This window comes from Camponotus floridanus, unplaced genomic scaffold (assembly GCF_003227725.1).
Source record: "Camponotus floridanus strain SB8 unplaced genomic scaffold, Cflo_v7.5 scaffold34, whole genome shotgun sequence".
Classification (NCBI taxonomy): Eukaryota; Metazoa; Arthropoda; class Insecta; order Hymenoptera; family Formicidae; genus Camponotus; species Camponotus floridanus.
In genome coordinates this window covers 1,774,858-1,793,860 of record NW_020229481.1, presented here as the reverse complement: position 1 = coordinate 1,793,860, position 19,003 = coordinate 1,774,858, and the positions used below count along the sequence as shown (strand labels likewise).

Sequence of the window (19,003 nt, the reverse complement as noted above, 5' to 3'; positions counted from 1 at the left end):
CGTTTTACATTTATGGTTATAACAATTCATGTGCGAAAGTCTTAAGGCCGTGGCACATAAAAAAAAATAAGCAGTAAGACTTAAGCAGTAATCCGTAAGCAGTAGAATCAAGGCACACAGTAAACTTAATATGTTACTTTCTACCAATCACAGTATTGCAATGCTTTTCGATGAGTTTTAGAACACACTTTATGCAATAGCATAAAAAATATTTTAAAGTGTCTAACCTAAATGAAAGGAAAATAATTATATATTTATCGGGATGACAATATATAAAAAGAAAGAAAATATTATATAGTATAGATTAATTCTAAGCATTTACCTATATTTAATTAGAAATGTGTGTGTATATTTTGATGATATTTACAATTTGAAATAGAAATATAATATCATTGTTCTCAAAGATATTCAAAATTGCTACAATTTGTAATGTTTGTTTTACAGACAATGGATAACGAAGAAGATCTAGCGTATGTATTAGTTGTACTAATGATTGGTACATATATATTAAAAAGACAAACATCTTTTCGTTGGATTAATAGAAAATATTGGGTGCGACCAATTAATATAAGACGTCCCATTCAAGGAGATTTTGATCATTTATTACAAGAAATGAAAACTGATCCTTATATGTTCTTCAGATATACCAGAATGTCCGTAAATGTTTTCAATCACTTATTAGAAATAATGAAACCATTCTTAACCAAAAAGAGTCATCGTGCCTTAGTACCAGAGCAACGTCTTGCTTTAACTTTAAGGTTTGTATCTCTTTTAATAACTATAATGTATATTAAAAGAAGTGTTAACATACTGATTTAGTCGATCTGTGTTCATTATTATAGATATCTCGCCACAGGAAATCAAATCTTGTCTATTGCGTTAGCATACAGAATTGGAGAATCTACAGCGAGAAATGTAATTAAGGAAACTTGTGCTATGATCATAAAAGTATTGTCACCGATATATCTCCAAGCCCCTACCGAAGAACAATGGCTAAAAATAATTGAAGGCTTTTATAGGAAATGGAACTTTCCAAATTGCTGCGGAGCAATAGACGGGAAACATATTCAAATACAAGCACCGCCAAATTCTGGAAGTCTGTTTTATAATTATAAGAAAACATTTAGTATTGTTTTGATGGCAGCATGTGATAGTGACTACAAATTTACGTTGATAGACTGCGGATCATATGGTAGTAGTAATGATGCAGGGATATTTTCAAGGTCCGATTTTAATAAAGCTTTAGTCAATGGCAATTTACATCTACCACGAGGCGAAAGCATCTTACCCGGAAGTGATAAAAAGTCACCATGTTTTTTTGTCGCGGATGAAGCATTCCATTTATCTACAAATCTAATGAGACCATATTCTGGACGAAATTTGGAATCAAAAAAAAGAATCTTCAACTACAGATTATCACGAGCCCGAAGAGTTATCGAAAATAGTTTTGGAATTCTGGTATCAAGATGGCGAATATTTAGAAAACCCATTTGTATGCACCCAAAAACTGTAGACACAATAGTAATGGCGACAATATGTTTGCATAATTTTTTGAAAACAATAAATGATTTAACGTCAATGGAAAACAGAATATACTGTCCACCCAACTTCGTAGACACAAAGCAAGAAGATGGAAGTATTGTTTCTGGAGCATGGCGAAATGAATATAGTACAGCTGTTCAGTGTATCAGATCGAGTACAGCTCACCGATCGACGATTGAAGCATATAAACAACGGGATATTATTGCAGATTATTTTTTGAGTGCTGTTGGTGAAGTTCCATGGCAGTACTCTTACATTCGTAGAGGCTTACATTGTCCCGATATGGAGTAAAGAATTAATATTATGTTTGTTTTTTTTATTTAGAATAAGGAAAATTTTTCATATATATGTATTAATATTTTTTACTATTTTTATAATCCTTGGCGCTTTTTTCAAGTTCTTAAAATAGAGAATATTAATTAATGTTATGAATCATATTCTAAATAATTCGCAGAAATTTAAAATATTAATTATATTTGCTAACAATTTTGTTTCTGACCCAATTATATATTTTAGAAAAAAATGTAAAATTAATCTTAAATATTTTAACTTTTACATATGTTTGGTTTGTATAATAGAAGAATATCATACACTTACTGTATGTAGAATTTACACAGAGTTTACCACTTTTCAATTAATTCTTCATAGTACAAGTACGATTGAATACGATTGAATATGATTTAATAGTTAGAATATTATTCGAAAATGTACCAAAAATATTTTATGTTACCAAATTATTTACGGATTGTAATAGAATTTAATTATAATATATTTAATTATAAATAAAATACATAAATATATATAAATGCGCTTTGAAATAAAAAATACCTTTTTAATAAATTTCCATATAATTTATTTTTATAACTTGATTTAACTCTTCTAAGTAATAGATAGATATACATAAGGATGAGTCTTCAATCTCAACAAATAAAACATAAATATCTTACATTTAAAACATAAATATCTTACATAATTATCTTATCTAGACGCTAAATGTAATGAAAGTAAAAAAATATACGAATTATAAAAGACATGAAACAAAAAATTTATCTTGGGCGCCAAATTATCACATAATAAATCATGAAAAAAATAAAATATAAATATCTTACATTTAAAACATAAATGTCTTAGACGCTAAATGTAATGAAATAAAATATATGAATTATAAAAGACGTGAAACAAAAAATTTATCTTGGGCGCCAAATTATCACATAATAAATCATGAAAAAAATAAAATATAAATATCTTACATTTAAAACATAAATGTCTTAGACGCTAAATGTAATGAAATAAAATATATGAATTATAAAAGACGTGAAACAAAAAATTTATCTTGGGCGCCAAATTATCACATAATAAATCATGAAAAAAATAAAATATAAATATCTTACATTTAAAACATAAATGTCTTAGACGCTAAATGTAATGAAATAAAATATATGAATTATAAAAGACGTGAAACAAAAAATTTATCTTGGGCGCCAAATTATCACATAATAAATCATGAAAAAAATAAAATATAAATATCTTACATTTAAAACATAAATGTCTTAGACGCTAAATGTAATGAAATAAAATATATGAATTATAAAAGACGTGAAACAAAAATTTATCTTAGGCGCCAAATTATCACATAATAAATCATGAAAAAAAACAAGTATCACATTAAACATAACATTCAAATAACTGAAATTATTGTATACATGGTTTCCATAAAATCTCTGCAATTGCTTGTTTTCGTTTACATTTTTCCGGCTCAGGTATTTTTTCTAATTCTATTGCTACTAGTAAACCAAAGCTTTTCTCTGGTGTTAAATTATTTAAATTCCAATCAGTGTGATTATTGTTAGTAGGACACGGTGGATTAACAAGCCGGTTTTGAAGAGTATTACTCAGAGATACAATGGACGATTCCAAGTGTGAGATATTTTTATTTTTTATTTTACCTAAAGAATTGCGAGATTCGCTTCGGAGTGATGATGATCGATCAGATGAGACTGTTTCAATTGCATTGATCTCTTGTGAGGTGTTAGGCCGATCTACCGCATTCTGTACAGTTTGAAATTTTCGGAATGGTGGTAATGATCGATCAGATGAGCCTGTTTCAATTGCGTTGATCTCTTGTGAAGTGCTAGAACGATCTACCGCATTCTGTACAGTTTGAAATCTTCGGAATGGTGGTAATGATCGATCAGATGAGCCTGTTTCAATAGCATTGATCTCTTGTAAAGTGCTAGAACGATCTACCGCATTCTGTGCAGTTTGTAATTGATTTATTTCTTGAAAATGCCGATTACGAGAAAAGTTTGTTTTCGGTGTTTCTTCGGGCACAATGTCAGAAATAAGAGAAAGATTTGAATAAGAGTCTACATGTGCATGCAATAAAGTATTTTTACTAAAATTGTGCTTATCGGTACAAACATTTGATATGTCAACTGCTTTTTTTTTAATAACCGAATTAACCACATTGGTATATGATCTGAAATTTAAAATTAATGTACATATACATATATATAACAATATGTTTATATAACAATGTACCTAGCAAACATAAATATATATAACTGTTATATAATACATAATATAATATGTATGTTACATGCAACGCAAAAGTTAATTTCCCACTCATAAATGGAACATTTGTAATATAATATGTTGCATTGTAGTTACAATTAACATATGCGTTGCATGTAACGAACATATTATATTACATATGTATAACAATTATATATCTGTTTGTTGGTATATATTGTACTGACTATGTTTATGCACTGTATAATACACATATATGTATAAAACAATGTGATGTTTATATATACCTGTATTATAATGACTTAAAAAACTTACTTTCTCCGTCTAATAAATTTTTTAAGGAACATCATGTTGTTATAAAGAATAAATATTGGTCGACGACTAGCTGCACTGCCACTTCGATTTTCTATCTCTTGAAGACGTTGTTCTTTGCTAAACCTTTCACGCAAACGTAGCCAACGAGTCTGACAATTATCAACTACAATGAACAAACATACATATAAATGTAATAAATATAAATTCAGAAAATTATTAAAATAAATAATAAAATATTACCTGACATATTCATAAGTGATGCGATTTCCCTCCATGAATTCTCTTTTATTTTTGTATCTTTATATTCTTTTAAAGAAGTGTCATACAAATGAGGATATCCTCTAACTGCATCGATTAATAATTCATCGTTTGTTTTATCGTTTCCTTCATCAAATTGAGGGACTTCATCATCCTCATCGATTTGATCATTCATATCATCCGGGAAATTTTGAGAATAATATGCGTGTTCCATTTTCTTGTTATTAAACCTCTGTAACCTATAACTTTCATTAACACAATGAGATATCTAAACTATCTATATAATTACTGTATTTTATATAAAACAAAACTTACTTTTTTGTTTAATAATAATTTCTTCAGGAAAATTTCTTAGGAATACATAAAATAATATTATATAAATAATATTCAATTTCTTCGGGAGATAGAAAATCGAAGTGCTGCGTAATCACCGAGTCTAGTAACTTCTTTATGATTGGTTCACCGTAAAACTTAAAACTTAGAATTTCATCCTTGTGGAATATTTCAACCTTACGTTCTGAGTTTTAAGTTTTAAAATGGCTGCTTTATTGCTCGACTGTGATTGGTCGATTTGCTTATGCTTAAGTCTTATTGCTTATTTTTTTTTATGTGCCACGGCCTTTAAGGCTATAGCACACACTTTCCATAAGACATAACAGTAAGGTTTCGATTAATCGCGTTGCTCAATTTGGCCGTAACTAAATTGGTCACGCGATTGGTCGAAATCTTAAGATGCAAATTCATGGGACGCTAAAAAGTAGCGTCAACCATTGGTTGGAATGTCTATCTGATCATTGCGTATTAAACATCCCTAAAAAATTACCCTTTTAAAAAAAAGGTAAAAAAAGGCTAAGTCCGCGTAAAAAACAGTATATGTATTTGCAAAATAGTATTATTAACTGTAAAAAAACTACTGTATTGTATATCCTACAAAAATAATGATATCAAAAAAATTGCGCTAAGTGAAAATAAAAACTTATGAAAATACTTTAACCAAAAAAAGTTATACAAAATAGTTGTTTTAATTTTCTACATCATATCTTAGAAAAATAATGATATCCAAAAATTACGCTAATTGAAAATAAAAACTTAAAATAATTTAACTAAAAAAAATTGTACAAAATAATTGTTTCAATTTCCTACAAATAATATTAAAAAGTTGCGCCAACTGAATAAAAATTTTTACTATAAAATAGACATATTTCTTTTTTATTTTCAATATTAAAAGAAAAATGATATTAAATGAATTGCAATATATCTATTATAAAAAATCGAATTGAAAATATGAACAATCATATACATTGCAATAATCATATGCATATATCCTGAAAAGTTTAATTAAAAAAAAAAAAGAAAATGATAATACAAAATTAAAAATTATTCAAAAAATTAAAAATTAGAAATTAATAAATAAAAAATAAAAATTTATATAAAAATTAAAAATTAATACATATAAAAAAAATTTAGTTAAAAAACTTAGCGCTGCTAATTTCATTAGCACATTGTTCAACGTAGCAATTAGTAAAATATTATTAGTAGTATTATATTATTAGTAAAATATTTATTTCTCGATTATCTTACCTTAATACTTTTATGTACAAAATAATGAGAGGAATCAATTAGTGTAAAAAAAACACACAGTTGTTTTTAAGAAAAAATATGTAATTGTTAATTGCAAATTACATATTTTTTCTTCGGAACAATTATGTGTTTTTTTTTAGACCAATTGATTCCTCTCATTATTTTGTACATAAAAGTATTAAGGTAAGATAATCGAGAAATAAATATTTTATTAGATATTTTATAGTTTATGTAAAATTAAGATATTATTTTAAACCTTATAAATCGAAAAGTATTCAATGAAAAAATACTTTATTATAGTGTTTTGGAAAGCTCTCGACATAAGCTATAAGAATATGCAATAAAAAATAGGTGATTCCATTTAAGAAATTAAAGGTGTTCTTGACCTGACCTTAACGATGCCATCCAAGGTCAAACCAATGACACCATCTTATGTTCCCCTCAAAACCATACAATTTTTGTCGAAAACGTTTTTCTCTAAAATGCTTAGTTTTTGAAAGAAAAGGGGTGTACGGGTGGTCTAGGACACCCTGTATACAAGGTGTCCCATTTTAATCGATGGATCCAAATTTCTCCTAAACTACGCCAGCTACAAAAAAATGTTTTAGACAAAAGTTGTATGGTTTGAAGGGGGACATAAGGTGATGCCATTGGTTTGACATTGAAGAGTCACCTAAAGGTTACGTGAAGATCACATCCAACTTTTTAAATGGGACATCCTATATGATTTTACATATTCTTATAGTTCATCTCGAAAGCTTTCCAAAACACTATAATTAAGTTAGTTTTCATTAAGTAGTTTTCGAGTTATGAGGCTTGAAATCATTTCTTAATTTTACATAAATCGTAAATATCTAGTAAAATATTCATTTTTTGTTTAACTTAATACTTTTGTGTACAAAATAATAAGAGGAATCAATTGGGGTTTAAAAAAAACATATAACTGTTCCGAGGAAAAAAAAATGTAATTTGCAATTAACAATTCCATATTTTTTCTTAAACAACTGTATGTTTTCTTTACACCATTTGATTCTGCTTATTATTTTGTACGTAAAAGTATTAAGATAAAAGTATTAAGTATAAAAGTATTAAGATAAGATAATCGAAAAATGAATATTTTACTAGATATTTTACGACTTATGTAAAATTAAGAAATGATTTCAAGTCTCATAACTCGAAAACTACTTAATGAAAATTAACTTAATTATAGTATTTCGGAAAGCTCTCGAGATGAACTAAAAAAATATGCAAAAGCACATAGGATGTCCCATTTAAAAAGTTGGATGTGATCTTCACGTAACCTTCAGGTGACTTTTCAATGTCAAACCAATGACACCACCTTATGTTCCCCTTCAAGCCATACAACTTTTGTCATAAACATTTTTTTGTAGCCGGCGTAGTTTAGGAGAAATTTGGATTCATCGATTAAAATGGGATACCCTGTATATAATAGTCTTAACATCACGGAGCGCCGCTAGCGCAATTTTACGTCGAATGCGGCAAACGTACAACTTTTTACGCTTGCGCATTGGGGACTTGAGCGACGATGACCAAGGAGACGTTTCTTAATGAAAATTTTTCATATTTCGACTTTGGATCATATTATTGCTGTTCACGATGCACGTAGAGCAAAAATAAAGACACTTTTCTTATATAAATCAACCTCAAGCTATCCATTAAGCCTAATAAGAACTCGATCCGTTCAGCGATTATTTCAATATGATAATCTCGAATATCTCCAACTATCCAACTCGCGTAAAGATACACGGCGCGTCTTGTTGCTTACGCGGGACTTAGCACAAGACACTACCGTGTCTCTTGATATATTATGTAAAATACAACATGCGCACACGTATTTTGGTATTAAATCGGTTCTTTGCATTGACAGTTTATCTAATAGATTTCGGAACCTTCCTTTCAACAAACCAATTGATCACTCTATCATTATCCTGGCTTGAGATAAGTGGGTATTATATGTTATTTGTGCTTGCGTCAAATGTCCATTGTCCTTAAATGGCACCATTATATGTTTCTGAATGCTGTATGCAGCATCGCCTAATATGTGACTGTTTTCAGGAAAATTTACGTCAGTACACATGTTTTCAAAACCAGAAAGTTTAAAAACTCTCATATCGTGTACTGATCCCACTTGTCCTATACGTGAGTAAATTTCAGTTCATGATCACATATTATCTGGAAAGAACGAATAACATTATAGTTTATTTTAAAAATTTTTATTTATAAAATTTTGTAATTCTAAAATAATGGATTTAATATTTAAAAAATACTTGTAATTGAATGGTAGATTTATGTAGGCCTTTCGATTTATGTAGGCTTCTGGATGCTTTTTCGGTGCAATAATTTTTATATGTGTACCATCTATCGCTCCTTATAACTTTCGGAAATTTATATTTATGTTTAACATATGAGCAGATTTGTTCAGCTCTTTCTCTACTGGGCCATGTGATAAATGTGTTGAGATGTAAATACAATGCTTTACATCTTATGAACACATCTCCAAGCGGTTGCCTTACCAACGTCAAAACGATCTGCAACACACCTAGTAGAGTACATAAATGATTAAATGTCAAATCTAATTAAATGTCAAATCTCTGTATATTAATATATGATGGATATATAGCTCAAGTTTTAGATCTCAAACTGTTCCTAAAGTATAAATAATATTTTCTCATTTCAACATTTAAATGAATGATTTATAAGTAAATTAAGATATAACTAAGTAGTAAATTAAGATATAACTAAAGTTAATACGCTAGGCACTATTTAATTTGAATTGGAATGTAAGATAAATTTCAGAAGACTGAAGTTTGCTAAAGCATTTTAGTTCAGTGAAAATAACTGATTACATTAATACATTTGTAAAACATGTACCTGTATGAATTTGGAGTTGCCATCATCCATGTAGCTAGTAATAATATTTTTTCTGGATCAATAGTCTTTCGACCAAGACTCCCAGACTTTGACAATTGCGGAGTTAACAATTTCAACAAAAAACAGAATGTTGATCTGCTCAAGCTATGAAACACAAAAATGTAACATGAAATTTACTGCATATAAAAAATAAGCATTATATATACAGGGTGATTCAAAATAATCCCTGTGTCCGTGAAATGACATATTGTTGAGTCAATTCTAAGACGATTTTTCCTTTTGCAAAATTTCGTCCGAAGCTTAGTTTTCGAATTATTAAAGAAAGTAGTTAATGCATGACGGGTCGGATACAAGAGGCAGGCAAGGGTGACGCAAATCACCGTCAGACGCAGGCGCTTACGCGGGGCGCCTGCTGCGATCAGCTGGTCGCTATACACATACAGACACACATGCGAACACATACATTCTCTCTCTGTCTGCTCTTTCCCTCTCTCCCTCCCTCCCTCTCCCTCCCTCCCTCCCTCTCCCTCTCTCCCTCCCTCCCTCTCTCCCTCACACCCTCCCTCTCTCTCTCCCTTCCTCCCTCCCTCCCTCCCCCTCCCTCCCTCTCCCTCTCCCACTCCCTAACCTCTTCCTCTCTCTCTCCCTCCCCTCCCTCCCTCTCTCCCCTCCCTCCCTCCCTCCCTCCCTCTCTCCCTCCCTCCCTCTCTCTCTCATTCGCTCACTCATCTGTAATTTTTTTTTTACGAGAGGGGAAAATGCATTTTATGCATACTCACCGGTCGATCCAGTAAGTTATGTGGGACTCGAGTACCAAGTCGAATTACCAACTCGGTACTTCCTACCCACTAAAAACCCCTCTCTTTTCACGAATTTTCTTTCACACACTGTCCTTCCCGAGATCCGTTTTCACATAACGTCAAAAAATAGTTATTATTACCTTGTTCGATGACTTCTGATGTATTGCTGTAATTGCTTGAAGGAGAAATGAATTTTTCGATAGATCGTATGTTCTCAAATTTAACGTAGATATCACGTTGCACAAGACAGAAATCCACACTAAATTATTAACTGAAAGTTTTTCTTCTTTCATGAACTGCTTTCTTTTATAAACTTTAACATAATCACATTTATTTACTCACTCGACAAGACGAGAAATTTACTAATGACTCTATCACTAATCACTATTAATAACGAATAATAACTGTTGGCGATTAAAAATCACTCGATAAAAGAAACACGCACGGACACGTTACTACACGACGCGACAATGCGACGGAGAAATTTGACAAAGTTTATCTTCCTGTTATCAAATCTTCACATTTTTAATTCCCATATTAATTTCCATTTTTATTTTCATCGTCCGTTCCTGAATTTCCTTTCTCCCTCCTCCCTTTCCCTCTCCATCGGATTGGCATGCCTGGCTCTCCATTATCACGCGTCTCAGTACATTTCGTCGTCTCGTTTGGTGTACACGTCTCTTGCGTCTTGCAATAATTCTGCTCTGCTTTTTTCTCACTGCGATCTTTTCAACATTGCATAACTGCTTGTATGTAATTTTTATTTAAAAATTTATTTTTCTATATTAATTATTCTCTCAAAATCTTTTTTTTATCTTTTCTTTACATTTAATTTTTTATTGCTATTGGTGTGTTTTGCGAGAATGCGTGTTGCTTTGAATGAATGCTGCTTGCTTTATTTTTCAGATTACAATTAGTCTGGCTTTGGCATGAATTTTTAACGCATAATAAGGAATCTTTTCAATGATATACAGAGTGTGGAACGTACGCGGTATCTCTGTCCCCTACGCGCATACCATCTTTTTTCTCATCACTCTTTTTTCTACAGAGCCACGATCTATGTGTTGCGCATTAGTGAGTAGCATGCAGGCTTGCGGACATTCACACGGCTAATTCTCGCTATCTGAGAGCGTAATTCTTTTATTTCTTAATTATAAATTGAAAATGATCTGGATTAGATCGAAACGTTTGCGAATTTAATCTTGCGAAATTAATCTCTTGTATTTAAACTCTTTTTATGATATTTATTTGTAACTTAATTTTTCATGAATCTCTCGTACATTACCGTCTCTACCATTTAATTTCTGACTCAGTTATGTTTTTTGAGAATTATCATTCAATATTGTATCGCTATCATTTCAAACATTGTTATAATTTTGACATCTATACTGTGTGATTTTTTTCTGCCTAATTTATATACTCAATTATCAGATTTCAGTTAATAATTTAGTGTGGATTTCTGTCTTGTGCAACGTGATATCTACGTTAAATTTGAGAACGTACGATCTATCGAAAAATACATTTCTCCTTCAAGCAATTACAGCAATACATCAGAAGTCATCGAACAAGGTAATAATAACTATTTTTTGACGTTATGTGAAAACGGATCTCGGGAAGGACAGTGTGTCAAAGAAAATTCGTGAAAAGAGAGGGGTTTTGAGTGAGTAGGGAGTACCGAGTTGGTAATTCGACTTGGTACTCGAGTCCCACATAACTCACTAGATCGATCGGTGGGTATGCATAAAATGCATTTTCCCCTCTCGTAAAAAAAAAAAATTACAGATGAGTGAGCGAATGAAAGAGAGAGAGAGAGAGAGAGAGAGAGGGAGAGAGAGAGACAGACAGACAGACAGCAGACAGAGAGAGAATGTATGTGTTCGCATGTGTGTCTGTATGTGTATAGCGATCAGCTGATCGCAGCAGGCGCCCCGCGTAAGTGCCTGCGTCTGACGGTGATTTGCGTCACCCTTGCCTGCCTCTTGTATCCGACCCGTCATGCATTAACTACTTTCTTTAATAATTCGAAAACTAAGTTTCGGACGAAATTTTGCAAAAGGAAAAATCGTCTTAGAATTGACTCAACAATATGTCATTTCACGGACACGGGTTATTTTGAATCACCCTGTATATACAGGGTCTACCAAAAGTGTGGAAACCCCTAAATATCTCGGAAAATATACGTTTTACAGAAAAGTGTTTCCAACAAAAGTTGTAGGGTTTAAGAAGATCTATATACTGATTCTATCAGTTTGACCTTGGATGGCGTCGTCAAGGTCAGGTCAAGGTCACATTGACTTTTTTAAATGACACCCCCTACATTTGATTGCATATTCTTATAGCTTAATTCAAGAGCTTTCCAAAACACTATAATAATGTTCATTTTTATTAAGTACTTTGCGAGTTATGAGGGTTGAATGATAGAGTAGCGCCGGTATTAACATTATCCAAGGTGTACTACATGGAGGTTACTCGCTCGGATTTGCATCTGTTGTGTGTGTGATCCAGCTAACTAAGGCAAGATCGATTCCTCAACATATCCTCATATTTCGCTGAAGTCAAATTGCCAAAAAATTGCTCCATAAAACGTGTATGAAACGTCTCGTTAGTTCCTTCATTTACCGCTATGTGACGCACTACATGCAGTCTAACTCGCATTTAAAATTCAACTAAGAATGTATAAAGCTATCAAAGAACGAGCACCTTCTAACTTCAGCTTTGAGCAAGCAGAAATTAATTGTTATCGTCCAAATACAACGTACGATTAATTAAAATTAAACGTTTTAAAAATGGCTGGCGACTTGTCGGAACGTGAAAGAATCACTATCCTCATGATGCGTGGATGGGGTGATAACGAAAGATCGTTCTCTGATGTCGTTCGATTATTTAATGACACGTATCCGAACCGTCGAATTAATAAGTCCACTGTGTTAAAAACAATAGAACGTTTTAGACAAACTGGTAGCGTAAGAAATCGCTCTAAGTCAGGAAGACCATTGTCTGCAACCAACGAAGAAAAACAACTTGATGTTCTGCAGACATTTATTGAAGATCCCAATTCTAGTGTTCAGAGAGTCGCTCAAACTCACGATATTGCTCCCATGTCGGTTTGGAGAATTTTAAAGAAGAACAAGTTCCATCCATATAAATTGCAATACGTTCAAGAATTGTAAAACGGAGATGAGGAGCGTCGTATACATTTCTGTGAAAGAATGATGGCACTAATAGATGTCCGGCCCATCTTCCCTTATCAAATTGTTTTCACAGACGAGGCAACTTTTACCTTAACGGGAGAAGTTAATAATCAAAATTTTCGTTTCTGGTCAGATGAGAATCCGAATTGGGTGCGGGAAACTCACACACAACATCCACAAAAAATAAATGTATGGTGCGGAATAATAGATGGCTATTTAATAGGGCCGTTTTTTTTTGAAGAATATTTGAACGCTCAAAGGTATGAGAGATTACTTGTTGATCAAATAATTCCAGCCATACAGAATACTTTTCCAAATAATTTCCAAGAAATATGGTTTCAGCATGATGGAGCTCCTGCTCATTTTGGTGCAGGACCACGTCGTATTTTAAATGAGACTTTTCCGCTACGGTGGATAGGAAGAAGGAACGGAAATGAGGGAGGAGAGGATTGGCCACTTCGGTCACCAGATCTAACTCCTCTTGATTATTATCTATGGGGATATCTGAAGAGTAAGGTTTACAGAACAAAACCTAAAACCATTCACGAATTGATACAGCGAATAAGGGATGAAATGGCTTTGATACCTTTTGAAACGAATCGTAAAGTCATTTCTACATTCTACCAAAGATTAGCATATTGTCAGGAAGTAAATGGCAGCCACTTTCAGCATTTACTTTAACACATTGAAACACATTTGCAATCGTTTGGTGCAACCTAACCTGATCTCTGTATACACGCACCGCACGCACGCACACGCACACATTTCGAACAATTATTATGATAAATGAGCATCCACAAATTTATTTACTGTTTACTATGTCGATTGCTTTCCAGGTCTTTAAATGCTCGATTGTAATTTGGTTGGGTCTTTGCTTTTGCTGACTGGATCCACGACCGATCTTGCCTTAGTTAGCTGGATCACACACACAACAGATGCAAATCCGAGCGAGTAACCTCCATGTAGTACACCTTGGATAATGTTAATACCGGCGCTACTCTATCATTCAACCCTCATAACTCGCAAAGTACTTAATAAAAATGAACATTATTATAGTGTTTTGGAAAGCTCTTGAATTAAGCTATAAGAATATGCAATCAAATGTAGGGGGTGTCATTTAAAAAAGTCAATGTGACCTTGACCTGACCTTGACGACGCCATCCAAGGTCAAACTGATAGAATCAGTATATAGATCTTCTTAAACCCTACAACTTTTGTTGGAAACACTTTTCTGTAAAACGTATATTTTCCGAGATATTTAGGGGTTTCCACACTTTTGGTAGACCCTGTATATATATATATATATATATAGAGCATTATACATCTCAAAAGAAATCTTGCAACATTTCTTTGATGTATATATTAATCTATACTAATGATATACGTAATAACATACGTAATAAACATATTAACTATATAAATAACTCACCGAAAATGTGACTTAAACTCATCATCACTATATTTCCAAACAACTTTTTCAATATGTGGCGTTCTGCTGTACGCCATACAGGCGTAACGGCGTATAGCGCCGAGCGCCTGGCCGCACGGCAAACCAGGCGCGCAAGCAAGCGCGCGGCAGCGCGAGTATTCAGACGCCGATCTTCGCGTAAGTGAGATCCGGCAAGACTCGTATATAAGGCCGACCGCGGCAAGCCGAAATTGAGTCTCAACTCGCAAGTCAGAGGGGATAAACCACTCAGTAGACGAACCAGCTAGAGTACTCTTTTGGAGTTTTTGGGCTCCTGTAACCTGTGGCTCTCGCCATACACCGCCAACGGAGCCGCATAGCTCGGCCAGCGTCGACGCCCCGATCACCAGGGCCAATACGACAGCCCACCAGTGGAGGCGCCGAACCGGAAAGGAGAGTCTCGTTTGAGCTGCTGCCTTGGAAGCTACAGCCAATAGACCTGGAGCCACCGAGATTTACCAGGCCACCTCGTCATCTGCTGAAGATTTGGGACGTACGCATCCGGTGATACACCTCATCAACCGGACCTTAAGCAGTTCCAGGAATCCTGTCACCACTGCTATCTTCATCAGTGGGCAGATCTACAAGGGCCACGCAGACTACAGCAACGAGCCGAGTACACCGGAGTACGCAAGCCACTCTTCAGCATCCGGCGACGGCAGAGCAGAGAACGCAGTCCGACTCCGACTGGGAAACCACGACGACCACTGCAGCTACACAGACGGAGGCGACCGCAACGGCGGAAGTGGACGAAAATAATAATCGTCCATGGAGTAAACTCCGCTATACCAAGACTCTCCCGCGAATATCTTATAGGGAACGACTGTAAAAATTAATCGGCCCCTTTTATGTAAATATACTGTAAATACATGTGATTATTTTACACCGTCTTCTTTAATCTGAGGCGCACCTAATCAACTCCTGCGGCACCGCTTCTCCTGCCTAAGTAAGAACACGCGATTAAGGCGGACACACATCGAACCAACCGCCATAAATGTAATTTTTACAGCTTTTATTTTTATTCTAGGTACACGTGCTACTACAGATTTTTTTATTAAGATAATCTTTTGTAAAGCAAAATCATCATCTGATTCATCGTCAGATTCAACAATATCTTCCAGTATTCCAACAAAGAATAATTATTTCTTGCTCCTTTCTTTCCATATTTTTAACCCTTACGAGTTACGAGACTTTTGTTTACTTCACTGCAAGTACTGAAAAGAGCGTTCCTTAATGACTAAATGTTTAAGCGTTAAGGCCGCAGCACACACTTTTGCATAAACGCATAATCATAAACATAAGAAAATTGATTGGTTCATTTTCTTATGCATATACTTGGGAACCAATCAATTTCCTTATGCTTATGATTATGCGCTTATGCAAAAGTGTGTGCTACGGTTTTTAGCAGTACGCTGACAAAAATGGAACGCTCTTGGAGAGCACGCTTTATGACGTCACACTCAGCGCTGACAGTGAATTTTGGAACGTACCCAGAATAGACCGGTCCCTATCGTAAGAGGCAGCATTGAAACATCTAAAGGACAGAGAGATGATTCCGGGTATCTCTGTCCTTCTCTTTTGTCTCGTAGTGGGGACACTGATGGGATGAGTGAAAATGAAGCGAGCATGCACACTGCTTTTCCCTCAACTCCTACAGTGTCTCCACGAAACAAAAGAGAAGGACAGAGATACGGAATCATCTCTCTGTCCTTTAGATCTTTCAACGCTGCCTCTTACGGTAAGGGCCGGTCTATTATATGGTTGTGTTCCAAAATTCACTGCCAGCACTGTAATCGTTACGTCATAAAGCATGCTATCAACAGCGTTCCATTTTATGAAAGCGTGCTGTAAGTATGAATACGATGTTCAAAACGGAACGCTACTTCAGTGCTGGCAGTACTAGCAATTGAGTAATCTATTTAACTTAAAAATATGGACAGACGACAAAAATTTTTGATTGGAACGTATTTAAATTTAATACTTGAAGAATCAGATGAAGACTCAGGCGATGAATTTGATTCGGAAGAAGTTATAAATTTAATTAAAAATTATTTCGAACGTTCCTAAGTACGTTCCAAAAATTATTTCAAACATTCCAACGTACCTAAAGTACGTTGCAATAATTATATCGAAAACGTAGTTTGACAATGTACAGATAGTGATTTTAAGTCATTTTTGGTAAGTAATTTATTTGATAAATTATTATTGATTATTTAATCAATATTTAATCAATATTTTTGTGAAGAAATATAATTTATAATTTATAATCATATATAAAAGTTCGATGTTGTTTTAATTTATTTTAATGTGTTTTTCAGTCTTAGTCGATCAACGTTTATATTTTTGTTGGAACTATTAAGTCCACAATTAATAAAACAATCCGAAGGACGAGGTAGACATACTATCAATCCAGAAAAAACATTATTATTAACAATATGGATGATGGCAACTCCTAATTCATACAGGTAAGTTTAATTTTAGATAAAAAGATAGTACCAATGACCAAAATCAGAACATAAGATGTTTTAAAGACATTATATATATGTTTTAAAGACATTATATTTAATAAAGTATATAACAAGATGTAATAAATACATAATATTTAATATTTACTTATTAATTCTATTCTATTATTAATTTTAGATACGTTGCTAATCGATTCGATGTAGGAAAAGCAACAGCTTGGAGATGTGTTCAGAAAGTTGTGAATGTATTATATTCACATCTTAACACATTTATTACATGGCTAGATAGTAGAAGACCATTTTCAGCTCGTGTCCATATATGTTGTAAACAGACAAAAATAGAATATAAAATGTTAAACAGATATAGAATATAATGTTAAACAGATAAAATATAATACATATAATACATGTATATAACATATAATACATAAATATAATACATGTTCTTTCGTTTGAAAATTATTTTTTTAATTTTTTTACCTTTTGTATCGATTTCAGTACTGCAGTTTGCAGTATCATCAGATTTGAATTGCCTCTGTTTCATCATGTCTCACTTCATCATATCTTGCATCTGTATCTGTAAATGTATCTTCTAAAATAAAATATATAGTTTATTAATTTGACTATTTGAAATTGTCCATTTTTTATGGACAATTTTAAATAGTTAAATTAATAAATTAAACATTAAAATAATTTGTTTGTTTGATATCTGTTGATTATCTGTTTGTATGGCATTTTGCAATTCCATATGCGTACCTTTATTTTTTTGCTTGACGCAATAATGAATAAGCAAATTCATTATCTGAAAAATTACAAAATAAAATAGTATAATATGAATGTTATAGTAAATAATAATATAATATGTATATTATAATAAATAATGATAATGACACTATTTGGGCATTCGAGAATAATAGATAAATTAACTCAAACTATAAGCAAATAGGTTATGTATTAATTTCTATTCCGAAATATTTGTAAAATGAATGCATATATTACAAAAGTTGTAAATTTACCATTTTTTGCTCTTGCAGCATCTGTAATCGATAATAAAATTTTATATTCTTCGTTATTTTTTGCATCGATGAGAGTGAACTTCTCCATGGTTTCCGTCATCTTAAATATTGTAACTGCCTCGAGACACCTCCGATTAGACATAGTACGATTGGACACAACTGGCTTTGATTGACTAATCGTGTTTGATCGTGCTGGTTACCCTAGGCATCGGTCAATATAATTGGCTGTGTCTAATCGTACTGTGTCTAATCGGGCAATCCCCACTGCCTCACCAGCCGCAGTAGTTGCAGCAGGAAATGACGATAAAATCAATGATGTCGATTGTTCTCTCACAGCACTGCCGTAGCGTGCTGTTGTGACGTCCCGCCATTTTAAAAATTACTAGATTTAGTTATTATTCACTTACCCATCTTGTTTCTTTAGTATAACCATGGGGTAAGAACGAATATTCAATTTTATTAATTATAATTCAATTTTATTCATTATTATCATTAATTTTAACTTTAATATACGCATATATGAATTCTAACATTCAAAATATTGATTATAACACTTGCTTACCGTTCCTATTATACATAGTTATTTAACCTGCTAATTAATTATGTAGTCCTTAATCGATATATATTTTATATATGTTTTTTTTATATATGTTAAATTTAAAATTTAGATTTAAATGAATGCAACCGAAATAAATAATTTAAGTAAATAAGGTATTTCAAAGGAATTATTGGATTAATTTTAAATGAATAACTACCAAATTATTTCAACTCTTTGAAATGCTTTATTTAAAACTCATTATGAATTTACCAGTGTAAATAATTTCCTTTATATGCTGTAATTTAAATTCGATTATTCTACCTAAATTGAGCTATATTTCTAAATCTTTTCTAAAATATAAGAGAAGTTATATATATAATGACTCTATAATCCTAATACCGATAG

At 32.7% G+C, this 19,003-nt stretch overlaps 2 protein-coding genes and 1 long non-coding RNA gene across 3 annotated transcripts; 1 reads left to right on the top strand and 2 right to left on the bottom strand.

The window, feature by feature from the left end:
• Nucleotides 1-258: 258 nt before the first annotated feature.
• Nucleotides 259-1,853, top strand: LOC105248702 (protein ALP1-like). Its single transcript, XM_025410742.1, has 3 exons — nucleotides 259-342; nucleotides 445-758; nucleotides 843-1,853. The coding sequence occupies exons 2-3, from the start codon at nucleotides 448-450 to the stop codon at nucleotides 1,831-1,833; spliced, it is 1,302 nt and encodes a 433-aa protein (XP_025266527.1). The 5' UTR covers nucleotides 259-342; nucleotides 445-447; the 3' UTR covers nucleotides 1,834-1,853.
• Nucleotides 1,854-3,154: 1,301 nt separating this feature from the next.
• LOC105249862 lies at nucleotides 3,155-4,890 on the bottom strand. The gene is made up of 3 exons (XM_011255628.3): nucleotides 4,630-4,890; nucleotides 4,390-4,552; nucleotides 3,155-4,021 (listed from the first exon to the last, which is right to left on the bottom strand). Exons 1-3 carry the CDS (start codon nucleotides 4,859-4,861, stop codon nucleotides 3,235-3,237), a joined length of 1,182 nt encoding a protein of 393 aa, XP_011253930.2. The 5' UTR covers nucleotides 4,862-4,890; the 3' UTR covers nucleotides 3,155-3,234.
• Nucleotides 4,891-17,361: 12,471 nt separating this feature from the next.
• On the bottom strand, nucleotides 17,362-18,226 carry LOC112638664. The gene is made up of 3 exons (XR_003123112.1): nucleotides 18,061-18,226; nucleotides 17,801-17,846; nucleotides 17,362-17,636 (listed from the first exon to the last, which is right to left on the bottom strand). It is a non-coding gene; the product is annotated as an uncharacterized LOC112638664 (long non-coding RNA).
• Nucleotides 18,227-19,003: the final 777 nt, after the last annotated feature.

Bases quoted from the DNA above. Each gene is read 5' to 3' on its own strand.
- LOC105249862 (XM_011255628.3), bottom strand. From the start codon at position 4,861: ATGGAACACGCATATTATTCTCAAAATTTCCCGGATGATATGAATGAT. The intron at 4,553-4,629 runs GTAATATTTTAT...TGTTCATTGTAG, and splicing joins ATCACTTATGAATATGTCAG to TTGATAATTGTCAGACTCGT. The intron at 4,022-4,389 runs GTAAGTTTTTTA...TTTAAATTTCAG, and splicing joins AAATTTATTAGACGGAGAAA to ATCATATACCAATGTGGTTA.
- LOC105248702 (XM_025410742.1), top strand. From the start codon at position 448: ATGGATAACGAAGAAGATCTAGCGTATGTATTAGTTGTACTAATGATT. The intron at 759-842 runs GTTTGTATCTCT...TCATTATTATAG, and splicing joins CGTCTTGCTTTAACTTTAAG to ATATCTCGCCACAGGAAATC.